This window comes from Aquila chrysaetos, chromosome 5 (genome assembly GCF_900496995.4).
Source record: "Aquila chrysaetos chrysaetos chromosome 5, bAquChr1.4, whole genome shotgun sequence".
Lineage (NCBI taxonomy): Eukaryota > Metazoa > Chordata > Aves > Accipitriformes > Accipitridae > Aquila > Aquila chrysaetos.
The window spans coordinates 69,406,675-69,425,794 of record NC_044008.1 but is presented as its reverse complement, the minus strand read 5'-3'; the positions used below and the strand labels follow the sequence as shown (position 1 = coordinate 69,425,794).

The 19,120-nt window shown below is 50.2% G+C and overlaps 1 protein-coding gene across 21 annotated transcripts in view; it reads right to left on the bottom strand.

The window, feature by feature from the left end:
- Positions 1–19,120, bottom strand: part of CACNA1G (calcium voltage-gated channel subunit alpha1 G) — a 151,758-nt gene that overhangs the window by 54,803 nt on the left and 77,835 nt on the right. For 12 of the 21 annotated variants that reach the window (XR_003923343.2, XR_003923342.1, XM_030013969.2 and 9 more), the window contains exons 11-19: positions 13,755–13,906; positions 13,036–13,221; positions 11,769–11,883; positions 10,889–11,044; positions 6,561–6,629; positions 5,658–5,684; positions 3,694–3,787; positions 2,890–3,074; positions 2,293–2,739 (exon numbers count right to left, since the gene is read on the bottom strand). Coding sequence is in view for 19 of the 21 variants with exons in the window: in XM_030013969.2 (XP_029869829.1) it covers positions 2,293–2,739; positions 2,890–3,074; positions 3,694–3,787; positions 5,658–5,684; positions 6,561–6,629; positions 10,889–11,044; positions 11,769–11,883; positions 13,036–13,221; positions 13,755–13,906 (1,431 nt within the window). In the remaining 2 variants the exon portion in view is untranslated. The remainder of the gene's footprint in view (positions 1–2,292; positions 2,740–2,889; positions 3,075–3,693; positions 3,788–5,657; positions 5,685–6,560; positions 6,630–10,888; positions 11,045–11,768; positions 11,884–13,035; positions 13,222–13,754; positions 13,907–19,120) is intronic. The other 9 variants (XM_030013951.1, XM_030013956.1, XM_030013953.1 and 6 more) reach the window with 2 other exon arrangements.

The following is a 19,120-nucleotide window of genomic DNA, read 5'->3' as shown; positions in this document are numbered from 1 at the left end:
AGTCCCCTGATTTTATACTTCTAGGGAGAAGAGCTCTCAGGGGCCTGATTCTGGCCCCTCGGAGGGACGTAAATTCAGAATAAACTCATTGAAGGCAGCGGAGCGGCACTAATATAATGGGAGCCTGGGAGATCCAAACGAAGCCTTTGCACTTCCTTTTATTTCTGTGCAGAGGCAATCAAAACCAGCCAGCAAGGAGAGATGTGAAGCTTTGTTGCAGAAGGGCATATTTAGGATTACTTTGATCCGAATAACAGTTGAGTTCTTTTCTTCTTTTGTTGGTGGGGGAGTTTTGAATTTTATTTTTTCCACTTAAAAAATAATTACTTTTTTTCTGACTTTGTCAAGGCTAATTTAGGGGCAAAGCATCACCCCAAATGTCAGGAGGGAATCATAAAAGGGAAGTTCCGCAACCTGGGGGCTCATTTCGCTAATCTAAGCAATATTTCCGATCCATCTGGTTTAGTGATTTGGAGTGAAGACATATTTCGGAGCATGGGGAAAGGCACCGACCAGCTGCAGATGTCCCAGTTGTGGCTTTACCATGGGCTGGGACACAATTTATTTACCCTATTTTGCCTATTCTTTCCCTAGGCATTTGCTTCTGACCACTCCGTGGGAGAGAATTGAGGGACCTTTGGTCTAACCCTCCGTGGCCAGACCTCAGCACACAGAAGACGACGTTTGGTTTACGCTAAAAGCGGCTGCCGTAATAAAGATTAAAAACATGCATCTTATTCAACAGCCTATCGTCAGCACTGGCTGGGGCTGCAGGGCTGGGTGGGATGGGAAAGGAGGGACACGTCCCATCAGACGATGTCCAGAGCAAGGGAGGCTGCTGGCTTCTGATCTCACGCGGGGGAAGGAAGGGACCTGCAGGATGTTTCGACCAGGTGAGCTGGAAAAAGCAGCAGAAGTTGGAGCATGCAAAAAAATCCCTAGCTAGCAATAAAGAGCATTGATCACTTTTAGTAGTGCTTTTTCCAAAAATAATTACTCCTCCTTTTCGTAAAAATTCAATTTATTTTATGGAGGTTAAAAACCAGGTTAAGACAATCAGTAAAAATCCCAGGCTGAGGATCCATGCTGGAGATGTAATGGGATAATGGCTTTTTTTAAAGGCAATTCACGGCTGAGCGACTCCATTCTGCCAGCACTAACTCTCTTTCTCCTCCTGTTCCTTCTCTGGAGTCACCGCTGCCTTTCGCATCCCTTCACGTGCTCCAAATTCCATTTTCATTCAATAAACTCAGTGAAATACAGTAAAATCATGTCCACAAACTGCAGCTTTCCTGCTCTCAGTACCACCCCAGTTACCGTCACGTGGCTCTACCCAAACCCCATCCATTTCACCAACAGAAACAGAGTTACCTCCTGGCGGTGACACATCAGACCATCACATTTTTAAGCCTGAGGACAAGGTAAAGTGAATCAAAGAGGTACCCTGGGAAGAGCAGAAAACACCCAAAAACTGTCCCAGGGATATCCCGACACACACGCGGCAGCTGGGACGGTGGGCATCCTGCCGCCCAGCTCAACCCCCTCTCTGCCAACCATGCAGAAAACCTTGGAAAAGCAGCCAAATTCCTTTTATTCCCTTAAGATACAAACAGCCACACGGAAAAAGAACCAGGGACCCTCTTCCCTTCCCTGCGCTTACAGCCCTTTTAGCTAATATTTCCTAACTGGCACTTTTCAGGCCCGTGAAAGAGAGATGCTTATTGGCTTAATGCCTCTTCATACAGAAATTAATGCAAAGCCTTTGAAATTACCACCGTCTCTACGGGACTAACGCCGCCATGGGAATGGGGGGCCAAACTCTGCCCTTTTGTTGCCTGCTGATGTCAATAGAAATTGTCTGATGTTGTGTGGGAGGGCAGAAAGCTGAATAATGGTTGAAGAGCGGGGAAAGTTACTTGGTTGTTTTTTTTTTTTTTTTAAAAAAAAGGAGAAAATAAAATCAGAACAGTGTATATTTCCAAGAGGTAGCCTTCACTCTGCACCTTTTAGTGGAACCTGGGGAGTTTTGCCCTGATCTCTCCATCATGAACGATCTGATAATGCATTGAAATACTTAATAAGATAGATGCCAACCCCATTTCTGATGGCAGCCACAGCCCAGACACCTTCTGGTGCTCTTCTGGGTGACTCTCAGTCTGGGCTGGTGGTGATGGTGAGACCTAGTCCCTGCAACAGGCCATTGCTTCACACCCACTCGCGCACCCCTGCGGCAGGTACAAGCGTCGCTTTGACAAGGAAAAAAGCCAAAACGAGCGCTTGGCGTTTCCTTACCATGTTGCCTTCATCATCGCAGTCATCGCAGTCCTGTCGGGGGTCATCCAGGTGGAGCTGGTGCAGCAGCAGACCCGGAGAGGTCTTCCCGTTGCAGTCCTGGTGCTCAGAGGTGGAGGTTCGGCTGCTGTGCATGCTGCTGGTTCGGTACAGGGAAGGCACCTGCAGGGTATCCTGGAGGTCGAAGGAGCCTTTTGTTTCCAGCGATTCCATGCGATGAGGCAAAGAGCCATTGAAGCTGCCGGCCCGGCTGGAGCGCTCTTCATCCGAGCTCTCCCCTTCCTCTGAGCTCTCCTTGCCCTCCCCGGAGAGGAGGGATCTGCGCTCGCCGCTTTGCCCCCGACGCTTGAGGCTGGGGGCCCGGCCGATGCTGTTCCAGCTGGAGCGGCGGCTGTTCCAGCTGCTGCTGGCGCGCCAGGGGCTGTGTGGGGAGCTGCGGGCGCTGGGCTGTGGGAAGGACAGGGAGAGCATCAGCCCAGTGCCACCCGCCCCGCGCCGGACTGCTCCTGCGCCAGCTGGGGCGGATGGATGGACGGACAACCCCGCAAGCCCAACGGACACGCGCTGAGCATCCACAGGAGGAGGTGACGTGAGTACCGGGGACTTGAGCTCGTAGGCGGCGGGGTCCACGGAGACGCCGCTGGCCCGGCGGGACTCGTAGCCCTGCGCTGCGTCTCCGAACATGGCGCTCTTGGGCATGGGCATCGGCGTGGCAGCGGTGTGTATGATGAGCGGCGGGGTCAAGCTCTTCTTCAGCTCCGGGTGGTCACTCAGGGCCATCACTGGAAGACACGAGTGGGTTTTAGGTGTCATACCTCAAGGGGCACATCTAAGACCTGCTCTTGGGGAGGCAAAGCAGCTGCACAGAGATGGCTCTCCTCCAAGCATCGGGAGGATGGGGGCCAAAAAGCCATTCTGGAGAGCTGGGAGCCTGTCCTTCAGCCTAGCAGGGGGGCAGGGGGATGTAAATCAGGAATGGGATCCGGTGCCAACAGGATCAGGTGCCAATGAGAGAGGAAAACAGATACAGGTCATCATCTGCTGCCCCTCAACCCTCCAACCAACACCTGCCAGCTCCAACCTTGAGAACCTCCTTGCCCATGCTGGGCTCCATCCACCCTCCTTCCCTGCAGCTTCTCCACCTGTGCCCCTGCACAGACACCCCGAAAGCCCAGACGTCTGTCTCGGTGGGGAGATTACGGCTCAAACGCCATCACGTCTGTCTCCGTCTGCATCCCACGATCCCACCCCACGCTGCACGCCTGCTGGCCTTGGTTGAGCCCGTCACAGCTTGGACTACTCTGTTCTCTCTAGGAGGGCTCCTCCCTTCGGGACACGTTGCTTTCACAGCAAAAGCAAGGTTTCTGCGGAAAGTCCTGTCCTCCCAGGGTTGTTACTCACAGGCTGGATTCGAGAGGTTCTTCTTAAGTCCTCCCTCCTCTTCTAGGCTGCGGGGAAAGAGATCCCCCTCGGAATCAGACTTGGAAGCATCACCCTGGAGCAAAAGAGAAGGCGTCAGCAAGGAGGGCGAAGGGCCATGGTGCACGGACACCCCTCTGAAAAAAACGGATTCCCATCTCCAACACCACACCTACAGATCCACTGAATTTCGTACCACGATGCAACATCACCTTTCACAAAATGACGCATGCACGTATTTATACCACAGACTAATTAACCTCCTACCAGGAAGACAGGCTGCCTCTGGCTCCAAACACGGTCCCAGAAAGGGATCAGAAAAAAACCCTATTGCTTAATTTTTGCTGCTGGAATTGCACACTGGGCAAATATTAGGGAAGGACAGATATCTGATGAGCAATCTGGGGACAAAAATTGACCCTGCTCATCTCTCAATTTAGACACTATGGCTTAAAACTCCCCGTGTGTGACTCTTTCTAGTGATGCTTCGATGAAGCGATCCAGGATTCAGAAGGGGCTCAAGGGACCCCACTTTCCAACGCAGCTAACGGGCATATGTCGATGGATGCCCCACCAGCACAGAGAGGATCCAGGTGGCAGAACCTGATAAGCTGGCCATTCCCTTCCCAGCTGCAACACACAACAGAAACAGAAGTTTTGGTGATTTACGCTGTATCATTTGGGGGATTTAAATTCCACTGGATCATTTCGAACGCCGGGGGTTGAGCGAGAGCTGCCCTCTTTGACACGGGCCCACCCTCGGGAGGAGAGAGAAGAGGTTTACCATTGCTCGCAGCGTGGTGCCCGGGCTTTCGCTTGGTCTTGCGGCACGGACCTGCTTAGGGACGTCCCTGTGCGCCCCACTGATTCTGTCCATTGGCACTGCAGAAAGGCGCTTAGGGTGTGGTATAGTCAGGATAACCCGACAGGCGATGGTGCTCGCCAGAACGATACTCATCCAAAAGAGGAAGATTTGTGGCTGAAACCACTGCTCTGGCAAAGGGCACCAAGCCCTGTCGTGACGTACGTCGGGAGGGAGGTGAGGTGGGAAGGGAGGGAGGATGCTGGGATGAAAGAAGCCAAGCAGACCCTCACTTCAGCTGGGAGAGACCAGGAGCCCCAGAAAACCCCCCAAGGCTACGCTGTGCCCCTGGGAGCCCTGGCCAGCGCTGCGGAGGTTTGGTGCTCGGGTACGTGTTAGTTGTAAAAACCCAGAGGGGCCCCAGCGTGGGACTGGAGGAGGAGATGGCATCCGACACAAGGTCCAGTGCCCTGCGCCTCTTTGTTCGGCAAAACCCCAGAGGGATGAGCCCTAATACTCCCCTACGGGGTCACTAAACAGTTAAGAGGATTTTTTCCAGGCAGACTGGACACTCTCAGACACATGTTTTAAGGCATAGGAGAGTGTGATGTGAAGTGTTGGCTCAAAACTTCCCCTCCTGAGGATCCAGGACTTCTGTGCTATTCAGGAAAGCTTATCCTGCAGGACGCAGACTGGGAAGGTCAGGAATGCACCTTGCAAAGGGGAGCAGTAAAGTCAGGCTGGCCTGAACTTCGCTGGAGTCAAAACTGTGTCTCCGTATGAACAGGGGCTCCAGCTGGCTCCAGGTACGCTCCCAGCAAAGGCTCCCGGCTCAGCCCATCGGTGGGCCTGCCAGGAATTACTCATTCTCCCTAATGGGTTATTAAAAAGGAATAAATAACAGGGAGAATTTTTTGTGATTTGTATTCCTGGAGTGCTCTTTAACAGCCCAAAGGAAAGTTTTAGGGTGCACAACGAGATGTGTGCCAAGATGGAAAAGCAGAGCTATGTGGGGACCTCCCACCCGCTTCCCCAGCACCAAACCCCACGTCTGGAGGGCAGAAAGCATCCCCTCCAAAACACCACGTGCCAGACTCAGTACGGTGCAGGCAAGCATCTCACAGCCGGGGCTGCTGCCCGTTACCTGTTCTTGCACTCCCAGTTTGCCTTTCTGGATAGAAAAGGGGTTATGAGAGAACAGGGAGTTAAAATCCTTTTGGGAAACGAGGGTATGTCAGGATGGACCATATGGTACAACGGCTAAAGCAGCCTGTACCGAAGAGGACTGACACACTGGGATACGATGGGAAAGGGCTTTTGTGCCGAGGGAAAAGCCAGACTTCTCGGGAAGGACAGAAAGGAAAGGGAGCAGTAAAGAGAAAGATGAGGTTGGCAGAAGAGTAAGGTTTGGGGCGTGCTGCACTCTGGAGATCCACGGCTTCCTCAGACCTGAACGGGACCGTTTCGCACCCTGACCAGCTCTGCAACGCAGCATTGCGCCAACAGTCCCGGCATCCCGGCCAGCCTTTCTGGGACACGCCACAGCGCAGCTGCCGCCGTCCTACCGAGCACGGGGCTCCCCACACACGTGTCCACAAACAGGCTTGATTCCAGGTCCCTTCGCTCCCGGGCACCCTCCTGCGCCTGCGCGGTGGAGGGAGTGCTTGGCGGGCACGTTCAGCAATCAGCATCGCCGTCCGCAGCCCTAGGGAGGTCCCCGGGATGCGACAGCCCCGCGGGGAGCCTTCCCCAGGGCAGGCATCCAGAAGGAGGTCGGGCAAGAGCCAGGGCTGGAGCCGCATCAGCTGCCCTGAAGCACCCACCTTAATTTACCTGGCTGCCCCAGAGAAGGAAGGGACTTAAAATCAAGGCTGACTCGACAATGAGGACAACAAGAAGGAAAGAAAAAACAAAAAACACCCCCAAAACACCCAAAAAAAACCCCAAAAGAACAACAGCTACTACAATGAGAACAGCACCACGGCGTGTGACCAGGCACCACGAGAGAGACAACCACGGTGGGCGGTGGGATGTGCTGTGTACGTACCCCCGACGAGTCGACAGGCAGCTGAATACAGCTTAACTGCCCACTCGCGTCTTCTCGCTTGGAGATCTCCTGAAGGAGAGACGGGGGGGGAAGGAGGGGGGAGGAAGGGGAAGGGGGGTTCAATTTTCACAGTTTCAACAGCAGGACTGAACGGGGGAATCAAAAAACACACAAGGCAGGGAAGGAGAGGGGAGGGGGAGAAGGGCAGCGTGCAGCCGCGATGGAGAGCCGGGCTGGGGCACCCACTCCACTCGGCGCAGGGAAGGGGTGGAAGATCTTAGACGGAGAGAAGCCCTTCGAAGGGACCAGCCTTACCTTTAAATTAAGTGTTTTGAACAGAGCTTGCTTCAGCTCCTCAGTGATAATTGTGCTAATGAAACACCAGCTAATTATTGAAAACATTATTATATATCTTTTTTTTTTTTTGCAGCAGGAGCAGCATAATAGGATCTTTATTTATTACACCTTCATTAAGCGGCAGAGGAGTCCTTTAATGAATGTTTGATTAACACAGTATCAGTCCTCTTACGGCCAGGTGAAATACCTCATTTAAGGAAAGCCACCAGAATCTGCTGTGAGTTCAGATCCCTCCTCACCCCCATTAGTGGAGATACCAGTTTAAATCAGCCAGGTTCCCAAACACGGCAGGGGGACACAGCATCTCTTCACAGCACCAGAAGTCAGTCTTTCCCTACCCACTTGGAAAGCACACGTCATTCTTCACCTCATTGTGTTTCCCCTTCCTCAGGGGTGGCTCTCCCAACGCTCCTCGGCACATCTCGGCAGCGTGGCAGTGCCTGGTCCCGTCCCGCGGGGCCGTGGGAGGTTACGCGCTGTGGCAGGAGGGCACAGGTTGTCCCACTGACTTAAGTTCTTGCCTACAGGGCAGATGATCTTTCCTCCAGTTGCTACATGGGATGCAAAACTCATCCCACTCTAGGCTGGGATGAAGAGTTTAAGACCGATCAGCTCTGGGATCTGGATGTTTGGACAACAGTGTCTTGCTAGTGATGTAACAGACACTTAATTTAAAGTCTTTGGTTGCAACAGAGAGACATGGAAAAGCCATCAAAAGAGAAAACATGGAAACACTTTTCCTTCACAAGGAAAATCCCACTGAAACCGATAGGAATGCACAAGGTAAAGGATGCAAGAAGAACACCATCCAAAATCCCTACTGTGGGAGAAGGGACTGTTCTCTCTGGTTAAAGCCCAGAAGAAGTCCAAGTCCTTATTTCTCCAAGGATGCTACATCCAGAGATCACGTAATGTCCTGCAGAGGAAAGGATGGAGGGGCTGGAGGACCTGGGGTGCCAGGGAGGGAGGCGGCTACAAAGGAGGGGAAGGAACAAACCCACCAGTGAGGACAGCCAGGGACAAGGGGACACGAAACCGGGAGGATTACCAATGGAAGAATACACTTCGGAGATATAATATTATTAGGAAGTCCCTCAGGAGAGGAACTTTATGCCTGACAAAAAGGAGTCATTCGTTGCTTCAGAGAGAAGTCCCCAGGGCAGGAACCTGAGAGGTCAGGCAGCAATTTCAAATTAGCAGCTCGATCAAACGGAGTCCCCTGCTCACCTTCCCCGCACCAACGCCAGGCTCGAGTTAAATCGGAGAATGCGCAGTCAAAAATAACCATGTTGCATAAAGTCCTGCGTGCACCTCTTGCAAGAGAGAAGCAGGTTACCAAATAAAAAGAAAGAAGGAAAAAAAAAAAAAGAAAAAAGAAACTCAACCCTGCAAAATACATTGCTCCATATTTAAAGTTTGGAACAGGTCCTTTTTGTTTCTCCACTGCTTATATACATCTGCTGCCTAGCAACTGGGGCTGCAAAGCCATGCACTAAAATTAACGAGGTGCTTGCAGATTGAGGAAAGGCACTCAAGGACCAGGGAGATAAAGGCAGCAGCCCCAGGATTGTGTTTCAGCCCAGAAATCTGAAGGAGAATGGAAAAAAAAACAAAAAAAAAAAACCAAACCCAAAAAACAACTCAGAAGAAGGGTCATGTGCAATCACAGGAGGGAGACACTGGGGTTTGTTTACAGTGAGACATGATCTCTCTATTAATTCTGCTTAGGAGAAGATCCTTTGTGTGCTGGCTAGCAAAAGCCAGAATGAGATCTGTTTGCAAAGCTACACACCAGCAAAGCTGAATAAACATAAACCGGCAAGGCCAGACCTGGCTCCTGACCTCCAGCAGACATTTGCTCCGCGTCTGCTGAGGGAAACTTGGGTTGAGCCGAAGGATCTCTTGATCCCATTGCAGTTTATTGGAAGAATGCGGAGAACTCAGAATAACAATGACGTGGAAAGAAGATTATTATTAAAATGCCATCATCAAAGCCTGAGATATAAAATAGCACTGTAATCAGAGTCACAAGTTATATAAATCTGTGCGAGTTCATTGAAATTGCCGTGGTTGGGCAGAATTGGCCAGAGAAGGTTTGATCTTTGGAGCCTGCGCTGGATCCTGGTCCTTGCACTCGCCTCTCAACACCGGCATGAGCATCACTGTCTTCAGGCTGTGTCAGTGCTTTCCTGAATCAGAAGTTGCTCCCTGATTTACACTGCACTTAAAGCACATTTGCAGCTTACACAGAAATCCTGGAGCTGGCTTGGACCTGCCCGGCGCTGCCCTGGCAGAGGAGAAGCCGAGGCAGGCGATGGGGCAGCCCTGCTGCAAAAAACCAGCCGAAAGCAAATCTGGAGGTGCTGCGGGCAGTTCCCCTGACTCCAGGGAAGACTTATCCTGAAGGACGTGGTTATTGGAAGAAAATTGCAGTGCATTAAGCCAGGGCGTGAATTTACAGGGAGTTACGCCATAGTACCAGCTGGCCGCAAAGCGAGCGCAGGATAAATTGCTGCCCAGGGAAAGAGGCGCGCGGAGGCTGGGTGTGCGGGAGCGTGCCGGCGGGCGAGCACGGGGATGCTCTAGCATGAAAAACCAGGCTGAGCCAAGGACCACAGGCGTCAGCCTCCCTTGAGGACAGGGGTTGGAAAAGGGGCTGCTGCATTTAAAGGCTGCACCCTTTTCTCTAAGAAGCAGGTGCAGCAGGCGATCTCCCACTTCGGCGACCTTCAGAGAATCAATTTGCTAGACTGAACAGACAAAGGTTTGGTTTCGAAGCCGTCATCACAAGCAGACAAGGAGCTGTTTACCTCTTCTTGCTTGGGCAAGGGAACATTGTACTGTTTGGGAGAACCTGGCAGTAACCTTCCCGTCGGCTGAATGGCAGGGGGGATTTACAGACAGAAACAGCTACAACAATAACAATTAAAAAAGAAAAGCACCGACATGGAGAGGCATGATACAAAAAATGAAAAAATATTTCTTCTTGCTACCTCCTGGTACAACTCCATTAATTTAGCTCTAAACTGTGCTCCAAAAATAATGATAATAAAACCAATTCTGTGCATAGCTGTTCATAGGCTGGTAGGATATTATGATACACAAGCAACAAATCTTAAATAATATTTAGTCACCCCAGAACGCTTATAAAAATCAGAGATAGTGTGTAAAAGCACAGCCTATACAAGCAGATCCCAGTGAGCAGTTTTAGGTTACATTTATCTCTCCAACCCCCTGGGCAGGGTGTAAAGGTCCCCTCCCTTACTGATGTTCTTGGACAGTCGGACAATTTTTGCAGAGAGCAGGTGGGCTTTGCAGGTCCCCCACTCTGGGGACAAGGTGACACGCTCGCTCACTCCGAGTTGGAGAGTTGGGAAGGCAGTAGGATGAAAAAAAAAGTTGAGTTCAAACCTAAGTGCCCCCCTGCCCTTCCATGAAAGCCTCCAGCAATCCTGGGTGTCTCATGGGAGTTCCCAGCCCGAGGAAGCAGATGGCAGAAACCAGAAATCATGTACTTTAAAATGTGCAGAGCATTGCAGGAAGAGCTCCGTGAACGCATACCATCAAAAAAAGATAATTGTGTCACTAATCTCTTACCAGCCTGCATAAGTTTTCAGGAGGGGTTTTTAATCTGGCTGACAAACACGGTGAGAACTGTTTCAAAGACATTGTCATAGCAGCGATCCCATCCGCAGTGCCTGACTCACTGCTGAATTCCCACTCCTGCATTAATGCTAACAATGCTTTTCATTTAAGCCCTTCATTTAGAGGGCTTGCTGTATTAAATTGCACCGTGGCTAAGAAAAAGAAGAAAGAAAAAAAAAAAAAGAACGAAAACCTAGTATTTTCCCACACTTTTTTCATGTACCACTCTTGTAAACGTATTTCTGACCATCTCAGAAATCAATTTCCAGGATCTGGAGGCCCTGAAACTTTAGAAGAAAGCAAAGGCATGAGCATGAGTACATTACCTCCGTCTGGAAACCCTCTACCAGGATGGCCACCAGCAGGTTAAAGAGAACATAATTCCCAAACGTCATGAGAGCGATGAAGTAGAGAGCAGCCCAGGAGGAGGTTGATGCCATGCCATTGTAGAGGACCTTGTTCCAGTCTTCCTGGGTCAAAATCTGCAGAGGAAGAGTATCAGGAAAATGGAGATACCGGAGAATTGCGTGCTGTTTTGCCCAAGCCTGGCTGGGTATCTGCGCTCTGGATGGGCCAAATGAGCATCCCACTTTCGGGGTATCCACCGTAGCTATAACCACAGGAGGATAAATCTGGCCAAAGCCATCTTCTGAGCCAGAGAGACAGGACCAAAGCGATCGTGACTCGCATGCTACCGGTAAGGACCCTGCCCCAACTCCCACCCGCACCAAGGATGCATTCATCTGCAAGGCACTGCTATGTCGCATGGGTCGGACCTTTCCTTTGGTCGGCCAGAAGAGCTAAAAGTCCTTCGTAGATCCCACAGTTACAGAGCTCAGAGCTGCTAGAACAAAAAACTGCACACATTAATTATGGGCTTAAACCAGATTGTGTTCTTTGTCAAAATATCACTGCAAATGGTCCTGATCTCCTCCTCTCTATCTCCACCCTCTGCACGCACTTTCACCCACCCAGCCCACACTCTGCAAATGCACGAGCCTCCTGCCTTGGCAGCCCCTCCTCATTAGCTTTCTGATTTATTCTGGAAAACGGTCTGAAAACCCCTGTGTTCCTGCACCTGTGGTTTTGGGTCCTCTCCCTTCCACGGCAAGGAGCATCACTAAGCTCCATCAGAAGCTTTGGAAAACAACCCCAGCCCTCGCAGGCCCCAAACACACATGAGTTGTGCCATTTTCCATTTTGTACCTGGAAAACGGTGACAATGGCCCAGAGCAAGGAGTCGAAGTTCTTCCTGTCAGGCAGCGTGTCACCATCTCGCTCCGAGGCAAATTTACAGCCAAAAAGGTGCATCCCCAGGATGCTGCATGGGAGGGAAAGCAGAGGCTCAACAAGGGGACCACAGTACAAACCAGTAATCATACAGCAGGGCTGACTGTCTCCTAATTTCACCTGGGCAATTATTTTTATTCTTTTTTGTTTTTTAAAAAAGATGCAACATTCGTTCACTGAAAAACATGCCTCAAGATCATGCAAACCAGTTGTGAATTTGGGTCAAATCTGTCAAAAAGTTTCAACCAAAAAGTATGCCCGCTCCTTATTTTTCTTCTGCTTTGGTGCTTTGGGTTTTTTTTAAGTCAAAACATTGTGTTTCAACATTTCCTAAGCAAAATGTTTTGACTTTCTGTTTTGCAATGACACATTTTCAGCAAAATATGCTTAAATTGAATTAGGAAGACAAAAAGGGCCTCTGTGAAATGCCTGCATGAGACATATCAGGGGACCCGAAACAGCTTTTTCAGTTTTGACAAGAAAACAGAATACCTTTCATTTTAGATTGATACTAAAAGAATAATTTGGTTTTCCCTGCTCTCGGCCAGTAACCCGAATATTTAAATTATTTACAGCTCTAGTGAGCATCATGTCTGCAAATGATTGTTTTGGAGTGAAACATCTCACTGGGAGAAGGGACGTTATTCCACAGAAGAGACTGGCTTTCTTCAGCCTTCCCAGTGCCTGGATTGCTAGAACACCAGAGTTGGCTGTTACAAGGAGACAGGCTTTTCTCAAAATCTAGACCAAAATCCAAAAATTCGGGTCTACACCAAGCCTATTTCTAACATTTCCACTTCTCAGAAGAAGAGGCCGTGCAAGAGCACAAGCACCACCACGGCTGACTTTATTTTAGGAACATCGCCCTCTCCTTGGCAATATTTTTAGCACCAGGCTTTCTGCTAGTCCGTAAGTAATGGGACCGCTGTCTTGGGGTGATATCAAGGAATCATCCAGCTGAAAGATTCTCCTTGTAAATCATCTTGCAAAGACAGATGTCTCGTTTGGCGAGAGTTAAGAGAATTTAGTCAGGGCAGCAAGCCACTGCCAGCGCTGGCCAGCGATGCTGTTCCTGGGACCATTCAGCTCAGCCACGTCCCGGTATGGACATCTCCTCACCTCGCCATGGGATCCCATCTAAAAACCCAGAGCAACCTCAGAACGGGCAATCGGAAGCGCTCACCTGAAGATGAAGATGAAGAGCATCAGCAACATGCAGAACGTGGCCACGTTGTCCATGGTCTTCATGAGGACTACAAGCTGGCGCTGGAGGGCTGGCATGAAGCGGACCAGCTTCAAAACTCGCATGAGCCGAAAGGTCCGCAGGACCGAGAGCCCCCCGCCTTGCTGGCCCACTATCTCCCACACGCTGAGAGAGAAGAAGAGGTCATTGCAGGATGAGAAGACAAAGCCCAACACAAAGGCGTGGAGGACAGGTAGCAAAGGGAGGGTGAAATTCAGAGAGAAGAGGGATGGAAAGCGGGCAGAGACGCATTGCCAATGCCCCCAGTGAGCTGGACTCCATCCAGGCTTGCAAAGAGCAGAGCCCCACTAGAGTGTCAAAAACACGCCTGCAAATCAGTGGCTGCAGCTGCAGGGGCGATTACAGCCTTTGCACATGCCAAAAAAGCAGAGCTACTTAATCGGGCACTGTTTGTACCATTTGGATCCTAGAGTTTCCCAGGACATCAGGACTGATAGCTTTCTGCTTGGGCCTCTCTCTAAAACGACCATAAAATAACCCCAAGATATGTATTAGCAATCGTGTCTAAGTGCATTAATTTACAGCAGAGAAGCATAAAGTGTCACAGGAAGGTATTTATGCCCACTCTCCATTACTTTCTGTTTAATTAAACAGCCAAATGAGGGGAAACACACATAAAGAAAGCTCTAGGTTTGTACCTAATCACCACGATGATCCCATCAAAGATGTTGTATGGATTCTTAATGTAGCCAAAAGGACCGTAAACAAGGACTTTCAACAGCATCTCCAGGGCAAAGAGGCTTGTGAAGACTATGTTGCTGATCTCCAGGGCATTGGTAAGCTCCTCCGGCTGGGGAAAGAGGAAGAAGAAAGGGACACAGTAAGCAGTATGGCTCCGTATCCAAAATTACACCTGGAAATACAAGCAGCCCCAATACTGGAGGTGTCGGAATACCAATGCTACTGGTGTAGTGAGAAAACAGCAATAGCTCACTCAAAGCCCAGGAGAGAGAAGAAAAATACTATCAGGAGTATTTAAGGTTTATATATCCGTTGTAAATTGAGCAGGTAAATCCAGACATGGACTTCACATTAATCGCAGCTTTAGTACCACCTCAGGAGGTTTACGTAGAAGCGGTGTGTACCGAGTCTTAACGCTTTCACATCCTCCAAACCAAGTCACCTTATGCAGAAGGGAAAGTCGGACTGTTTTCTCACATAAATATCCTTTTAGGGCCTGTCTTTTTATTTAGTATCTCATCAAAAGGTTTAAGCTAAGATTTTTCAAAAGCAGAGATTTGGGGTGATATAACTGGAATGGCTCAAAACCCCTTATTATCAGGAGGCCCCAAATACTGCTACTGAGGAAGGGCCCGATCCTGGCATTCCAGGCTGGCAATCTAAAAATAGAGGTAGGAAAAAGCCTTAACAAACAGACTTCCAGTAGTCTTAGACCTGAATTAATACCTTTCATGTTTTTCTAGCATATTTCACAGAGGGTTCCCAACAATGCCTGCAGACACCCAGTGCTGCGCTTTTCCCGACGGGTGGGCGTGCATTGTTGGAAAACATATGGCAGAAGACAAAAACCGGTGGCGTAGTCTGTTTAGGATCAGTCAGTGGCAAAGACAGGAGCAGAATCTGCAGTACCAGACCCCTTCTCCCCATTTGACCCCAATACATAGCTGCAACTGCGTGTTTCTACTTAAAAGCTTCATTAAAATCAGGAGCCGACGTCCTGCTGGCAGATGGCCATGGGGTCGCGTCGACAACGCCAAGGTGCCCCATAGGGCAGTGGGCTGGCACAGTTCACTAAACACCTTACGCACACCGGGTGCTGGATTCCTCTTAGGGGTAGTTTGGCACTTAACTCGGATACTTTTCTAAATCCGCACATGTAACCGCCCACGGCTTTCGATGCCTGAACACTGTGGTGGGTTATGGCCAGATGTGCAAGTTCACGGCAGCTACACCACAAGCAGAAGCCAACGTGCAATGCACGCTGTTGACTACTTCCACCACTTACGTGAAACACCCTCACGGCTGGCCAAAATCTTCCTACAACAGTCCAGGAGCTGCCGTGCCACGGCACATGCCGCGGCACAAGCTGTAGGGTTTGACATGAGGTGACCCAACCCCAACCCAACACCATGGGAGCCAGGAGATGGGATGGCTCAGGGGCAGGGTCAATGCTTGATCAACTGCATTTCAGAGCCCCAAAAAACTACAGCGACCAAAGGCTTCACAGATATATGCTGGCAAATAAACAGATAATCCATGAGGGCATTCAACTCTTTCTTTCTCAGGGTTGAAGTCTCCAGGCACAGCTGGCCAAGCCCTTGCAGCTCAGGTTCCTCCAACCCAGCGCAATGGTAGATGGGGACCCAAATTGGTCTGATGTTATCTCAGTGTGGTAGTGTAATCCCTGGGGATTTGCACTGATGCCACTGGGACCTTGTGATGACACAGCAATGGTCACAGGATAGCAAGCAGCACTGAAAAGAAAAAGTAATTAAAAAAGAAAAAAAAAGGTGGTGTTGAACACTTCCTATACCTCAAACATTCTCACTGAGGAACAGATCCCTTGGCTAGAGTTTGCCAAACACACCGGACATACAGTCCAAATCACCTCCTCGCTGATCTAGAGCTAAAATATGAATGCTCCAGCTCCTGATATTAAACGCAGCCCTGGTTTAAAATCATATACTTATGGGAACGCTCAGACACAAAGTAATAAATAGGCTGAGAACTTATATGTCAAGCTGCACCTCAGGACACTTTCAAATATCTGAAAGTCTACATTAGTCAGAAAAAAAATGCCAACTCATTCATGAGTGCCCCAGCGCCAAGGCAGGCTGTGCTGTTATCATTACCGCAGCAATACTGCTGGAAACGAAATGTGTTCCTGGAAGCTTTCCTTCTCATCCATCAGCACCACTAAGATTTCCACCCTCTGTTCCCCCTCTGCGACCACGCTGCCAAATCTAACCAGCCCCGCAGGCGCAACCCAGTTAAGTCCCTTGATGCGTGAGCAGCGCCCAGCATCTCCCGCAGCCGCGGCATCCCTTCCCCGCGGGGGCTGACATGGAAAATCCAACCAGCCCCAGCAGGGATGTCGTGTTAATAGCGTGGATTAATGAAACTTTGCACTTCGCGAGCACCTTCTGGTTGAAGATGTTATTGGGATGTATAAATCCGGGTGGGAGGCGGTGGCAGGGCACAGCCGGGTGATGTGGGGAGCAGCACTAACACTGCAACTTTTCCAGGACCCCCCGCACCCACTGGAAGGGCTGTGACCCCCCGAGCCCATGAAACATCCCTCCCAGCCCACCCAGCTCACGAGAGCCCCAAATACCCCAGGTACCTGTGTGGGAGGGCTATGGGGCAGCCCGTGCAGCAGGGTGATGCTCAGCACCCGCAGCAACACCAGATCCATCCATGTCCCCCTGCTTCACCTTGAAAAAGCTGCCTGGCCCCCCACTCCTCCTCCACACACTCTCCTCCACTTCCCTTGCAAGAAAAGGTTTTTAGTATCTGAGACATTAGGTGCCCATAATAAAAATGAAGAATGAGATCTCCTGAACCAGAGGTGAAAATTAATATCAAAAACCCTAAGTTTAATGGCCAAAATGGATTGAAAGAGGAAAGGAAAACTTCCCGTTCACCCAGCCAGGAGAAGAGGAGGGTCTCCAGGGCAGCCTGGAGCTCTGCCAGGGGAGGACAAGGAGAGCATCTGCTGGAAGCACTCAGCAACCAGACCCGGCTGAAATCAAGGAGTTATTTCGCTTTGGGAAATAACACATTCCTAAATAGTTGAGACTGGGCAACGCAAATTACTCGGAGGATTTTTGCAGCCCTCTCTTCCTCAAGCCCCTCACTCCCGCTTGACGGGGGGGGGGGTGTCCCAGAGCAGCTCATGACCCCCCTGCAACAGCTCTGCATCCCTTTCAAGGGACACATGGCTGCAGCCAGCCCGTGGGGCACCTGCCCGGCCCCCTGCCACCAGCACCGCCAGGGATTATTTATAAAAATAGAGGTAGGCTGAGATCGTGATCCTGCCCAAGGGGATCACAGCCAGACAGTGGGGATTCAAGCACTTCTGAGAACACCAGCTATGGGATTTCCATACAGCCATAGATGGGTATGGATAATAAGACTGTTTATAAGATGCTTCTGCTCTAGAGAAATCACAAACACATCTGAGACATCTTTCCTTAGACATCATTACAATACAGCAGGAAAGTGGCTTTTCTCTCCCACGGGAATTGAAATTGTCATCCCATCCCAAACAGGAATGCAGAGTTTCAGAACTGGCAAACTGGAACACTTTGTGCCCAAAATTTTGAAAGCTCTCCCCTCCATTTCAGTCCCTATTCCCTCATCCATTTGCTCTGTACTGTAAATCAACTAAAATTAAAAAACATAAATAAAAGTCAGCTTCAAGAACATGGAACTTTTTGTTCCCCAAATGTTCAAATTGACATTTCAAATATCTCAGACAATGTATTTCAATTTTTTTTTTTTAAGCCAGTTCACTGAAACCGCTCCCCTCCCACAAACAGCTTCAAGTTTGATAAACTGCCATTTTCTGACAATAACTGTCTAATCAAAACAACATTGACCAGCTCTAGACATAAGGTACCTGGGAGAGTCACTGACTCTCTGGCACACAACCAGCTCCACGGGTCCTCGCCGGGTGTAGAGGAAAAGAGCCGGTAAAAAGCAGCTTTCCCCTCCAAGGGCCACAACACAGCAGCCAGGGGAGGTAGCATCTTTCCTGTGACTAAAGGACACATTTGGAAAACAAACCGCTCCAGGACTCCCCTGAAAAGGGCATTTCGTGGAGAAGCAGAGCCTGGGGCTTCTCTGCAATACAAAACCTCCTACCCACCACCCCAACTACAACACATCTGCCACAGCCTCAGCTTCTCCATTAAAAGAAGAGCCTGCTAATTCTCTCATCGGTAGCAGCAGTGACTAATTAAAAGGAAAGCATCCTATGATTAAACGAGCAACACCCAGAAGGAGCGAGATACAAGTGCGATTCAGCTGTGGCACGAAACACCAGCTCTTCCGATGAGTCTTTGGTAAACACTGAATTTTGTTTCCAGGACACCTCGCCTTGCTGGACATACAGACACGGTGTCCTGGATAAATCATTCCCTGTTAGCTCTCTGTTTGTGTAGTGTCGATTTGTTGATGTACCAAAGAGCACATTGACAAGCTCTGGCAGCGCATAAAATAGGAGCAGACAGCACAGCATCTCTCATAAACACCACGCAGCAAACGAAGGCGGCAGGGAGGAGGCGAGCCACGGGCGCCTGCCCAGACGTAACCCAGCCTGGCAGGGTGCAAACCGTGGCGGCGAGGAGGGGATGCTCTCTGCACCCTGCCTGGAGGTTTCGGGCAGGGCTGCCTGGCACCAAGCAGGGTGCTGCCGGGGGGGACAGGAGGAGGCAAGGGAAGATGTCCCCAGGTACTAAATGTTGCCTCGAGGGGTATCTCAGAGCTGGACCATCGCTTTGTCCTTTTTCAGCATTCAGAAACAGGCTGTAATGCATTTCTTTCTTTTTTTTTTTTTTCTTTTCTTTTTTTAAACTGAGTAGAAGCTCACGAGTGAGGTTTCTGATGGCAGAAGGGACTTGCTCCATTTCCACCTGGGCATGAGATGGTGGCAACACGCTACTCCTTCCTGTGCACGGGGCTCAAAGGTGTCTGCTGAGCAAGTATAGCTGCAGGCAACAAGTGGGGAAGAGGTGAGGACAGGACTGGGGTCTTTAGAAGCGCAAGCCCCGCGGGCTGTGTTCCCCAATTCCTGAAAGACAAGCCCTGCCGTGTGATGAAGGGCAACCAAGTGCCCTGGCAGATGGTGCACAGAGCTTACACGGCTCCTACTCCTCCCTTCCTCCAGCCATGACCCATATAAGGCACAGGCACGGCACAGGCTCTTCATCATCATCGGACCTGCACCCAGCGCCACGGGCATGTCTGGCATAGATCCATCCATTCCCATTTCCCCCTTGCCCAGGCAGCGAGCTCCAGACTGCGGCCAAGCCTGGTCCTG